At 37.5% G+C, this 12,382-nt stretch overlaps 1 protein-coding gene across 13 annotated transcripts in view; it reads right to left on the minus strand.

Moving 5' to 3' along the window:
- Positions 1-354: 354 nt before the first annotated feature.
- SLC4A4 (solute carrier family 4 member 4) overlaps positions 355-12,382 on the minus strand; it is a 310,000-nt gene continuing 297,972 nt past the window's right edge. For all 13 annotated transcript variants that reach the window (XM_077476447.1, XM_077476449.1, XM_077476455.1 and 10 more), the window contains one exon: positions 355-6,589. In XM_077476447.1, coding sequence (XP_077332573.1) covers positions 6,484-6,589 — 106 coding nt within the window. In that variant the 3' untranslated portion in view covers positions 355-6,483. The remainder of the gene's footprint in view (positions 6,590-12,382) is intronic.

Raw genomic sequence — 12,382 nt, forward strand, 5'->3', positions numbered from 1 at the left:
ATTAATTAGGCACACAACGTTGGTGTGTGGATCAGCGCTGCTCACTCTAGATTCTGTTCCGATATAAAGTAAGACTGAAATTGTTCACCTTTATGAGCTATGGAGATCACTTTCTGTGAATGTGAAGCTACAACCATCTAAAGATGATAGATACAAACACCTAGATCCTTGTGAACTTAGGACCATGCGGCCAGAAACGTCAATATCAGCAAATATAACACATGACTTTGGGTCAGTAAATGTATACACATAGCCCACAAATCTCCCTCTGTGTTGTAACATCAGGAATACAGGTGATATTTGTCCACCACCATGGAGGAAACTAAGAGGCAACAGAAGAATCAGGACACCTGATTTCATAAAGTTACTTTATTTTCAATATACATTTAATTTTTGAAAAATATAAATGCTAAAATATCTTCATTCTTTTGATTCCATAAAAGACACAATAGAAAGCTTCATAAAATTGAAAAATACTATCCTGTTGTTATCATTATGCTCATTGTTACAGGTAAAATCATTACAGTCTCTGCTGCTTTCTTCATCTGCTCCATGTTTGATCATATTTCATTACATACAAAAATCATCATGTCTAACAAAAGACATATAGGCCATTTGAAGTATCCATGAGAGTATGAAAGTGCAGATCAACACCCTCCCACTTTTCCCTCCTTGCCCTCCTGAAATAAAACAAATACTACATTAGCCATATCAATGGCTTTAAATAAGAACAGTTGTGTTAACACTATGTCAGCAGTATAGGTTTGGGACATATACCTTCATTCATATTGAAAGATCTGGAAACAATATGGCAGATGTATTGTAATTCTCTACAACACAGTATTTTTACAGTAGAATAACGCATTGAAATAACCTTCATTATTCCCTTAAACTCCAGTCAAACTTTTTTTTTTTTTGGATAGACGTATGAAGTATAAATCTTTCTGCCAGGTTATATTAAATTAAATATATTGCTGTATTTATGAGATTACATCTCACTTCCTGTCCCTATAATAGCTGCATAAGAAATTAGGAAAGCTGCTGTCACTGGCACATGAATACACATAGTAATAATACATGGAAAGAAGTTATAACTCAAATATTTTGTTGCAGTCTTTGTCCCTACTAGTGAGATTTCTCATCACAATCCCGCTGGTAGGAACACAGACTATTAAATACCTGATAGATGTTCTATTCCTTCCCTCATTCTATCCAAAAAAAAAAAAAAGTCAAGGTTTTGGCTACAGTTGGGCTTTAAGTAATGGATTTATATATTTGCTGCCATGTAAAAACTTTGTGAGCATTCTGTAGATGGAAGAGTACTCTGGTTTATCACAGCAATAAAAAATATGAACTTTTGTCATTGAACACAATCGGTAATTCAAAGGCAAATACAAGCAGAAGGTGATAAGATAATACAATTAAAAAGTTAATCAGTTCATGTTCAAGCATTAGTGTCACTGCATTTTTCTGTTATCTACTATACAGAAGAATAGTTTAGCTAAAAAAACTTTACAGGTTACTACTGGATAGAGATGAAAATTACGTTGCTTTTGTCAAGGGGGAAGACATTTTCTAAGCTGATATTAGCAGTACTTTACCTTTTTTAACTAATGCCATCAAATCAAAAACACCTGTGTGAAAAGGTTTGGATGGAAGCAGGCTTTCCCCAAGTCGTGTATCACATCCTAGCTTTAGCAGAAGGCAGCAGCATTCTCTTTGAGTTTATACCCTGGAAATTATATATACGGTATCACACAAGTGTTTTATGCTGTAAGCACATTGAAGATCAAATAACATCCACAATGGAGGCCAAATTGGCTTGGTTGGCATTATAAATACCTACTTGGTTTGTTACTACAAATGGCACTTTCAAAAAAGTGGAGCAAATGGCAATGATAACATGCAAAGTGCAGTGACCCAAAGCAGCTAATTAGATTTCAGTTTGCTGAATTCAGATTAGTAAAAATTATTATTATTATTATTAAAAAAGTACAGCCAGAGCTCATTAAGCTGTATTTTTGTGGATCACAGGAGTACAGTTCATTCTGCACTCCTGTGACCCGTTTTCAGCAGCTGAAGCTGACATCACGAGCCGCTGAGAGCCTGAGCCGGCTGCTCCCGACCCCTCCACAGCCCAGCACTCCAGTGAGCATGGGGGGAAGGATCGGAGAGCTACTGACTGACAGCAGCTCTCTTCTCAGGGAGCCCTGAGAACCGAACGATCAGTGTTTGATGACTTGGTCCCCAGTGTTAGAGCCAGCGGGGGACTTTTAGGTGACTGGTAGCTTTCCGTACTGTATATTGCTTTTGCCTTCTCTTTTAAAGGGTTGGTTTATAGAGCAGCAGTATGGCCTATTCACAGCCATATTGCTGCTTTAAATAAAAAAAAGATACTCTGGCACATTTATTAAGAACATCTTTTTTTCTCTACAAAGGTGACTTCTGCTGCAGAACTCTAAAGCAAGCAAAGCCCTGTTCATTCCAATCAACAGAAAAAAGTGTTGGGAGTACGAGGAAACCTGTCACATGACGTAGACATGTCAGGTGATAGGACTCCTCTCCTAATCCATATTGATGTGCATGTTTCATGCATTTATGCATGAAACATCAAATGCAGGTGCAGCGTGGAGTCACTGAGATGTGCTGTAAAAAGTATATCCACTCACTGTTATAAATCTACCTCTACTACTTACTTCTCCCTCTTTTACTTTTTTATCTTTCTCACCAGCTACTATCATAACGATGCAGGTTCATCTCCATACTTACTACCCACACTGCCCTTTCCCCCACCCCAACATTCCCCCTATCCTAAACAGTAAATGTGAAAATTTCCCAAATTGAGAGGTACCCATGGAAATGGACATAGTCCAAACGCTGTCACTAGGCCTATAGTTCTTGGATGGAATATCACTGAACTACAGGGAACAGTCAAGTAAATAACATTATTATTTTGTTGAAATATGTACTGTCTTGTGATCTTCCCATTTGTATAATTCCTATTACAGGTGTAACAATGTTTATGTTGTATCATTGGCTGCAGGTAAATAAGAATGTATAAAAAAGAAATACAACTTATATGGCTAAGAATATCTACCTTTGTTTGAAGAATGATTGCTGGCAAACGGAAAGAAGGAAGTCATACTTTATATACAATATCGGTATATAAGTTTTACAAAAGTTTAATTGAACAATAATTAACTAGAAGAGGTACTGTAGGCAAGATACAAGATCCAGCAAAAAATAAGTACAGGCGGTCCCCGGGTTACAAACAACTCTTACTTACAAATGGAAGGAGACAACAGGAAATGAGAGGAAATCTACCCCTAGGAAGGGAAATTCACACCTGTAAGAGTTATCAAGGGAAAAAGATGTCTCGACTGAAGATTTATCACCAATCCTTGTTTCCACGACATTCCAATATTTTCAAAATCCTATTGTCATAGGGACAGAAAGTGAGGTGAAATCTTCTGAGCACAGACAGCAAAATAAAGTTTACAGGGGTGTTAACCCTTCCCTATGCTATCCAAAAACATAAAAAATATTTTTTTTTGGCTGCAGCTACACTTAAAAAATGTACCTGTTCCGACTTACATATAAATTCAACTTAAGAACAAGCCTATGGACCCTATCTTGTTTGTAACCCAGGGACTGCCTGTACCATGAAAATAGTAACCCTTTGCACTGCTGTGACAGGAAAAGCAGTCAGTTGCAACATTTATTTGCGTTATTAGGAAACCTCTACTAAGAGAATCTGCTGTTCTTCTAAATATGCTAGTTACCTGGCTGCCTTTTGCTTTGGGTAATTTGAATTACTGAACAGGTATGCAGCAAGATGGGTTAGAATAAAGTTATTAGGATTTATTTACTAAAACTGGTGCACTCAAAATTTGGTGCAGCTGTGTATGGTAGCCAACCAGCTTCTAACTTCAGCTTGTTCAATTAAGCAACCTGGAAGCCATTTGGTTTCAATGCAGAGCTGTGTCAGATTTTGCACTTGCCAGTTTTAGTAAACCAACTCCACTGTCTTTATACATATTCTGGGTTAGTATGTTGGAAAGGACTAAAGCCACTGAATCATCATGGTAGCCAATCAACTAGCCTTTTCCAAAGGAAAGATTAGAAGTGACAGTCTATATGAATATCTGCGTACAGGTTCCCTTTAAGCAGTTTAGGGAAGCAGTATAGAGAAATATCATCTTTTGTGTCATTGTGCAAAACAATTCTTTAGAGAGGAGCTAACAAGACAGAGGAATTCAGAAAACATACAATAGTGTCCCATACCTACCTAAAATGTTAACATCAAACCTATAGCTCACATTGATTTTCACTTTCAAATAATACATTATTAAATCAAATCAGCAGTTAATTTCAAGTACAAGAAACATTTGACTTTCATAATGGAAGACTTAGATATAAAACAACGGACAATTTTTGTTAGTGTCCCTGTTCAATGTGCCTATTTTTGTGTGTGATACAGAAAAGAAGAGCTATTATGAATATGTAAAAATTTGGAGGCCCCCTCTCCCACCTCCACTTTCCTAAAATAACAGACTTCTTGTTGTCATGTTGTGAATTTCTACTTTGGCAATGAAGAAGACTAGGTAAGAACTTTGTGATTCTGCTGTCAGTACTTTTATGACATCAGTAGTGTAACCAACTGGATCTAATTTCTTTATGTAAGAGGGATTTCCCTCTTTGATATCTACTAATCAACTAATGTGAATCTACTACAAAGGATAACCTGATACTGATACAAATACAAAATGAACTTTTGTAATATGTCTTGTTTATGAGGACTTCCTGAATTAGGTTGCAATCAATGCTCAAGGTTAAACTGTATTGTTTCTTTTAGAAAATAGGCAAAATACTAAAAATAAAAAGGGTTCACCAGATTGCCCAGTGGGGATGGTTGTCAAGAGAAGATTTGTATCTATTTCCTGAAACAACTGGTGCCGAAGCAAGAAAAATCTTCAACTAAGAAGATAAAGTATGACAGAATCATTATTACATGTATGGCTTTTTTTTTTTTAAATTCCAAGAAAAATATAATAATGTGGCTACTTTATTTAATCAGGCAGAAAACTTGCAGTTCATCAAGTCTTAGAAAATGACTTATATAGTATGCCAATATGGAGGACTGTCGGACAGCATATTACACAGTATACTGTGAAGTCTATAAACTTATTTCTCTGAATGTGACATCATTGGCCTTGAAGGGTAAAATGTGAGCCAAGAAAACACATTTTCCCATCCAATTTAACAATAAACTAGGCACTATGTAAAGAACAAAAGTGATCGGTGCTGACAATCAAAGGAGTATACAAGCTTGTATAAGAATTCATATTCAAGCTCCCTCTTCTGTGTGACACACATAAGCATTGTATAGAAACATAAACTAATAAACAAGAATGTGTTAGAGAAATTGCATAAATACAAAAAAAAAAATAATAATAATAATAATAATAATAATTACAGTTTAAAAAAATCATAATTTCTAGGTTTTAATTGATCCCTGTTACCAGTCAACACGATTAATTATTGCCTAGGTAATCCTATCATACATCCCACTCTGCATAAAATAATGGATTAAAAGTAAACCCCGTCTCCCTCATGACATCATTAAAAAAAAAAATCATCTACCTCTGAAATGACTTTGTTGATCTCTTTAGTATAAAGTACAATTTTTTTTAAGAGTTTGTCAAGTCCTAAGTATGGAGATGTGTGTTATAATATAAATCACATTGTGTACAACACATTCATACAGAAAAGAAAGCCCAGTTTTCTACAAATAAGAGGTAGAACTACTTCAAACTATATGTTTCCTGCTGCAGGAAAAGAATTCGTTTTTTTACAGTAATTAAAAAAAAGTTAAAAAAAATTAACAATATATAAGTTGAAGGTTAGGCCCCATAATTTATAGACAAGCTAGAATATATTACTCTCCAGTAAATACATAGTGTATTTATAAGCAGAATGCATAGCACAGGGGCTTATTACCTTATGGCAATTGGTTGTATATTATTTATACATTTGCAAGTCAAGTACCAGTATATATTTATTGTTGATTAATACTATAGTTCTGTTCTGTCATTGAACTGCAAGCAGCTCTAATATATGGAGTTGGTCATGCTGATCCTTCTACAGTATGTTGCATAGTTTCCTCAGTAAAAAAAAGGAAGCACTGCATTCAGAGTAATACACGTGACAATTTCCTCAGGCATTTGTCTTGTGCGATAAACAGAATATGAATTTGCAGGGGGGACACAGTAGAAAGGCAATAACTTATTCTGACCAGAAATCAGCAGGATCAGTACACCAGTCTGTATATACAGTTCACAGTGGAAATGCTCTAGTCAGTACAAGCTGTTTTAGAACTGCCAGCATGAGCATCATATAATGTCATGTTAAAGTAGTGTTGATTTTTCGTTTGGCTATTGATGATGCAAGATCCGAAGAGGACTCAGAAAGTGGTTCATAGTTTCATAATGTTGTCTCTGTTCCTCGACTTCTCCAGAAGAAAGTGTCATCATCTGGCTCAAGCTCTATCCTAATTTGAGGCACAAGTCGTATGGGAGTACTTGGTGAGCTGCAAGAAATGAAAAAAAAAGGTAAGCTATACTTGAGACATCAAATTTTATTTCCAAGCTGCCAAAGCAAAAACATTGAATAATAAAAGCTATACTACCTATAACTCACATTTTCGTAGCAGTATTGGAGGACTTATCGTTAAAAAAGGTGAATAGGACATGCAAGTTAGGTCAAGAGTAATGCCGCGTACACACGACTGAACTTTCCAGCAGAAAAGGTCGTGTGTGGGCTTCATCTGGCTTTTTTCTTCAAAAATTCAGACGGACCTAGAAATAGAACATGTTTCAAATCTGTCTGACAGAATCAATTTCTATCAGGAAAACCGTTTGTCTGTATGCTGGTCCGATGGACCAAATATGACGCTAGGGCAGCTATAGGCTACTGGCTACTGGCTATTGAACTTCCTTTTCTAGTCCCGTCGTACGTCATCACGTTCAAAGCAAACAGACTTTCGGAAGTCTGTCGTAACTCTGTCTAAAGTCTGTAGGAACTCCGTCGGGAAGACCGTTGGACCTTTTTTTCTGGAAAGTCCAGTCATGTGTGTGCGGCATTACCCTAACCTGAGAGTGCTTCTAAAATTCACAGGGTAATTACGTTGCGGAGGTAGTTCAACCCTCCAGCTGTTGCAAAACTACAAGTCTCATGAGGCATTGCAAGACTGACATTTACACATGACTCCCAAAGGCAGAGGTATGATGGTAGTTTTGCAATAGCTGGAGGGCCACAGGTTGAGCATCCACCAATTACAAAGCTTGTTACTCTCATAAACATTGCCTGCTCCTATATTCGGTGAGCAGAATAGCAATGTTGGTCACATCCCCTTTTCCCTTTAAACACCATTCAATAATCACATCTAGTGACAAACATGTTTAGCTCTACTAATCACTAAATCATCTGCTATTGGAGCAAATAATGCATGTTCCATCATTACTTTCTTCATTTTGCCAAGTCCAGGAAGAGGTTGAAAACTACATATGTTTTTATACATTGTAAAGGCGACGTGTGTGAGGAGATTCTCATGTTTTCAGGGTAGATACTATTGTGGTTACAATTAAATAATTTCAGCATCTATACAATCTATCCTATATTACTATATGGTACCCCCATTTTTTAGAGGCCCAGGGTAGCTGGCATTTTTTGTTTTTAATTTATAAATATTGATATCTGAATATCTTACATACAACACACTACCATAACTATATGACAAGCCATGCAATCATCATATGGTTCTCCAAGGCTCTCCAGAGTCTTATCTTAAAATGAACCCAAGCTCTTTAGAGTCAGGCACTGTGGAGAAATTAATCTTTTTAAAGTTAAAAGAAAGAAAACTAAAGTCATCCAAGTTGTTCTTTAAGCTGCTCAGCACTTCACCTCTTAATTCCAGAACACTTGCTGTGTTTAAAGTAGAATTAAAGGCTACTTTTTTCCTTACTTCCTAAAAAATATGTTATACTTACCTGCTCTGCACAATACGTTGCACAGAGCAGCCCCGATCCCCCTCTTCTCGCGTCCCTCATCTGCACTATTAGTTATTTGTCTTTGGCAAGTGCCCCCATAGGAAGCTGCTTCCTATGAGGGCACTCATAAAGGCTCGCTCCTGAGTCACCTTGTTTACGACCATTGACACAGACAGGGCAGCTTGACAGGGCACCCTGCCCCTGCTCCCTTGTCACAAAATGTGATTGACAGCAGCAGGAGCGAATGGGAGGGACAGAGCCGGGAGAGCCGGCACTATCATGCACAGTTTTGGATCGGGTTCTGGTAAGTATAAGGGGGGGCTGCAGGACACATGCAGCTTAAAGCATACAATGCATTAAGGTAAAAAAAAACTAAGGCTTCACAACTACTTTAAATTAGAGCTTAGAAGGCTGAAAGGCTGACACAGCAGGCAACAGGAGGAGCTGAGCTGCTGAGAGAATGACTTTAGTGCTTCTGTAAGGAACTTTGAGGATGAATTGTTTCATGGTGTTTGCAGCTACAGAGTTCAGGGAGAGCTTATTTAGTACTTGTTACAGTGATTGTAAATGATTATCTGTTTTTATTTAAAATACAAAAGGATGCTATACTTACTGTACCTGTACTGTGCAACTGTATTGCACAAAGCAGTCACTTACCTAATGACCAGTCCGGCGATGCAGACGCACAAAGCCTTGCACCTCTCCCCCTCCTCTCAGCGGCGCCAGCAATGTAACTGTGGGCTTCACAGCCAGGCATGCACTGTGCATGTGCGAGCCACAATGCGCATTGCGAATGACCGGGCAATCTTCTGGGACCTGTCATGTGTCCCAAAAGATTGAAAGGAGGGCGGGAGAGGTGAACTTCCTTCCTGCACCGAGGGGACCAGGGAAGGAAGTGGGTGCTGGGTGCCTGTCAAAAATGACATGCTGAATGTGGAATGTCGGGGTCATCAGGCTGAAAGACTGACAAATCACTTTTGGGAGCAGGCAACAGGAGGAGCTGAGCTACTGAGAGAATAACTTTAGTGCTTCTGTAAGGAACTCTGAGGATGAATTGTTTCATAGTTTTTGCAGCTACAGAGTTCAGGGAGAGCTTATTTAGCACTTGTTAAAGTGATTGTAAATGATAATCTGTTTTTATTTAAAATACAAAAGGATGCTATACTTACTGTACCTGCGCTGTGCAATTGTATTGCACAAAGCAGTCACCTACCTAATCCACGGTCCAGCGATGCAGACACACAAAGCCTTGCACCTTTCCCCCTTCTCTCAGTGGCACCAGCATTGTAACTGTGGGCTTCACAGCCGGGCATGTACTGCACATGTACGAGCCACAATGCGCATTGTGAATGACCAGGCAATCTTCTGGGACCTGTGACGTGTCCCAAAAGATTGCAAGGAGGGGTGAGAGGTGAACTTCCTTCCGGCACCGCGGTGCCAGGGAAGGAAGTGGGAGCTGGGTGCCTGTCAAAGCTGGGTACCCGCCGCCCCCCCCCCCCCCCAAAAAAAATGATATGCCGAATGTGTCAGGAGGTCACCAATACTTACAGAGGAAGTTCCATTTTTGGGTGCATCAGAAGCACTTTAAGAATATATCAATTTTTTTCTATCTTTGGCAGAAATATTTAGGATACACTTTATCATTTAAGGCTAATTACTGCACTTGAAGATCAATAAAACTGCTTACAAGGTGTAACCTCCCACTAGTTAGCAAAAAGATATTTCATTTTATGATTGTGTTTTGCATGTACACTGTCGGTAAATTATGTTGGTGAACACTGACCTATATACAGTACTTGGATACATATATTGTAGTCCACTTTCAATTAACCCACTAGCTGATTCAGGTTTTTAATAATAGCATGTAATTTTATAAGCCTATTTACTCACATTTTTCTGTGGATTATACGCCTATTATTTGATTATGATTTGCTGTGATTATAGTAATATAATGCAAAGCCATTGTATGTACAGTACATGGTGCAACCAAAAACAGCAAAGGTAAACTTTTATTGAAAGGATACCTGATGCATAATTTTTATGCACACAAGTATAAAATCGCCCTTTTCAATGTGCAGTCATTAATATACCTAATAAGAAAATCTTTCATGCAGCTGAAAGCCTATGCCATGAATTTAGGTTTTTGTTTTTAGCATTGCTAGCTATTATCATGCTATTTCTGCTGTAATAAAGGGCAATAATGAGATCTGACATGGAGAGATTTAAACTTAAGTGGATGGTATCTAACAGCGTTTTACAAAACTGTCAGCGCCATAAAAGTTTAACGGCAACTCTAAACATTTGTTGGAGAAACCTGAAGATGAGTAACCATCTCTTTACCTATCTTTATAAGGGAGAAATCTGCCCAACATTTAATTTACCTATCTCTTGTAGACTGAATTAAATATGCAGAGACATATCAGTTGCAACATGAAAACATTATTCCTTTATGAATCTCTGAGAAAAAAGTACAGATGTCAAGCCATGAAAAACTTCTCTTATCACAATAGTGCACCAAAATATTACTGGAGCATAAAACCACGTTTTGGTTTTATTTTAATGTGGAATATACATCTCTATTCTTTACTCTGCCATGAACATTATAAAAAAAGCTTGCTTAGCATGGTTTATATCTAAACCAACTGCATACTACCAATCCTACATAATTTTTGAAGTCTTACAACTCTTTCTATAATAATAAAGTGTTTATAGGACCACTGTAGTGGTTGCACTAGCCATGGATAGTGTATGTGGATGAGCAGATGAGAAGAAAACATAGGAGCTCTTTCTCAACATTTAATGACTTGAAGTTGAGACGCACACAGGTAACTAAAATGTGAATGCCTTAAGGGTCAAGAGGCATATCACAACTTTTATGATAGGGAGACAGGAGAGACACAGCATGTCTCACATTCTCTCACCAATGAGCTATGTCAGTACAGGTATAGATAGCAAATCTTCCAGGATCATTTAGATCAGCATATTTACATATAAGATTTTAGACCCACACGTGAGTCCAAAGATCACCACACAATTACCACAATCAAAGTTCAGGTCATTTTTCAATGTGTGACATCTCAATTTATGTAATGACAACACTAGTAAGGTATTCTACTCCAAAACTATATATTTATGTTGACATATTTTATTTTTACTCACTGACAATATAACTGCTCACTTACCAGCATTAAATTTCCCATGATTTCAGTAACTTTGTGATTCACTTAAGTGAACTATTAAGCATCATTTAAACCCTTCTCTGAGTAACCATTCAATTTTTAGGTTTTAAAGATGTGGGGAAAAAAAACTTTTGAACAGCACATATTAATGGTTACTAGATAAAACTTCCAAGCTTTGATATTTTTTGAACATGATTAAGTTAAAGGGTAAATCTAAATGAATATTACATAAATAAGTTACAATTGACATTCGTGAACATTGAGGTTTACTGAACATGGTCTTCTACTTTTGAATGTAAACTTCACTACTTGAACGGAATGGTATTCTAGTTGCATTAGCATACTGGATTTCAGAACATTATTTGCTAGTCCATGTTAATATTCAATGCAGGCTAAGAAAAAAGTGAATGTTGTGTACTTCAATGTAATGATTGAAAAGTATTTGAAGAATTTTATGTGAAAATATTAAGGATCGATAATGGAATTGGAATAAATATAACCAATCCAGAGTGTCATTTAGCAACATTTTCTAACCTAATGTGATATTTCCTGGTTTCAGATAAGAGAGAATTTAGCAAGATATAATAGATAGACAGAGTCACATATATTTATAAATATTTAGAGTCACATAAAGAAAACTTGAAAGCAAAGTTTATCCAAATTGATGATAATTAAAGCATAGCCAAAGCTCTTTTAGCCATACTTCTCCTATGGATTACAGGAGTGTTCTAAGTTCTGCACTCCTGTAACCCAGATTCAGCCGACAGCAAGCTAAAGCCCGCTGACAGCTGATGTTTTAAAGCTGGCCCGGGCTCTGTAGGGATCTGGGATCCACCCAGATGCCTGACTGGCGGCTAGCTCAGCCTCTCAGTGTTTCTGCTTTCAGCCTGCCCCACCTTCAAAGTCCAGCCCTTCACTGAGCGCTGGAGGGGCAGAGCAGAGAGCCAGTGATTGACAGTCACCAGCTATCTGCTCACTGAAGAACAAGGACTGAGCAATCATCAAATCGATGCTCCATCTACCTAGGTGAATATGTTTTTGTTTTGTTTTGTTTTTTGTGAATCACGCACTTCTTTTTTGTAGCTGAATTCTAGGCATGGGTCTTATACACTGCATGTTTTTTAAACAAGGCAAGGTATTCTGGGAATGGTGCCC

Source organism: Lithobates pipiens, unplaced genomic scaffold, assembly GCF_037356315.1.
Source record: "Lithobates pipiens isolate NorthernLeopardFrog02 unplaced genomic scaffold, aLitPip1_a1.2 Scaffold_13, whole genome shotgun sequence".
Lineage (NCBI taxonomy): Eukaryota > Metazoa > Chordata > Amphibia > Anura > Ranidae > Lithobates > Lithobates pipiens.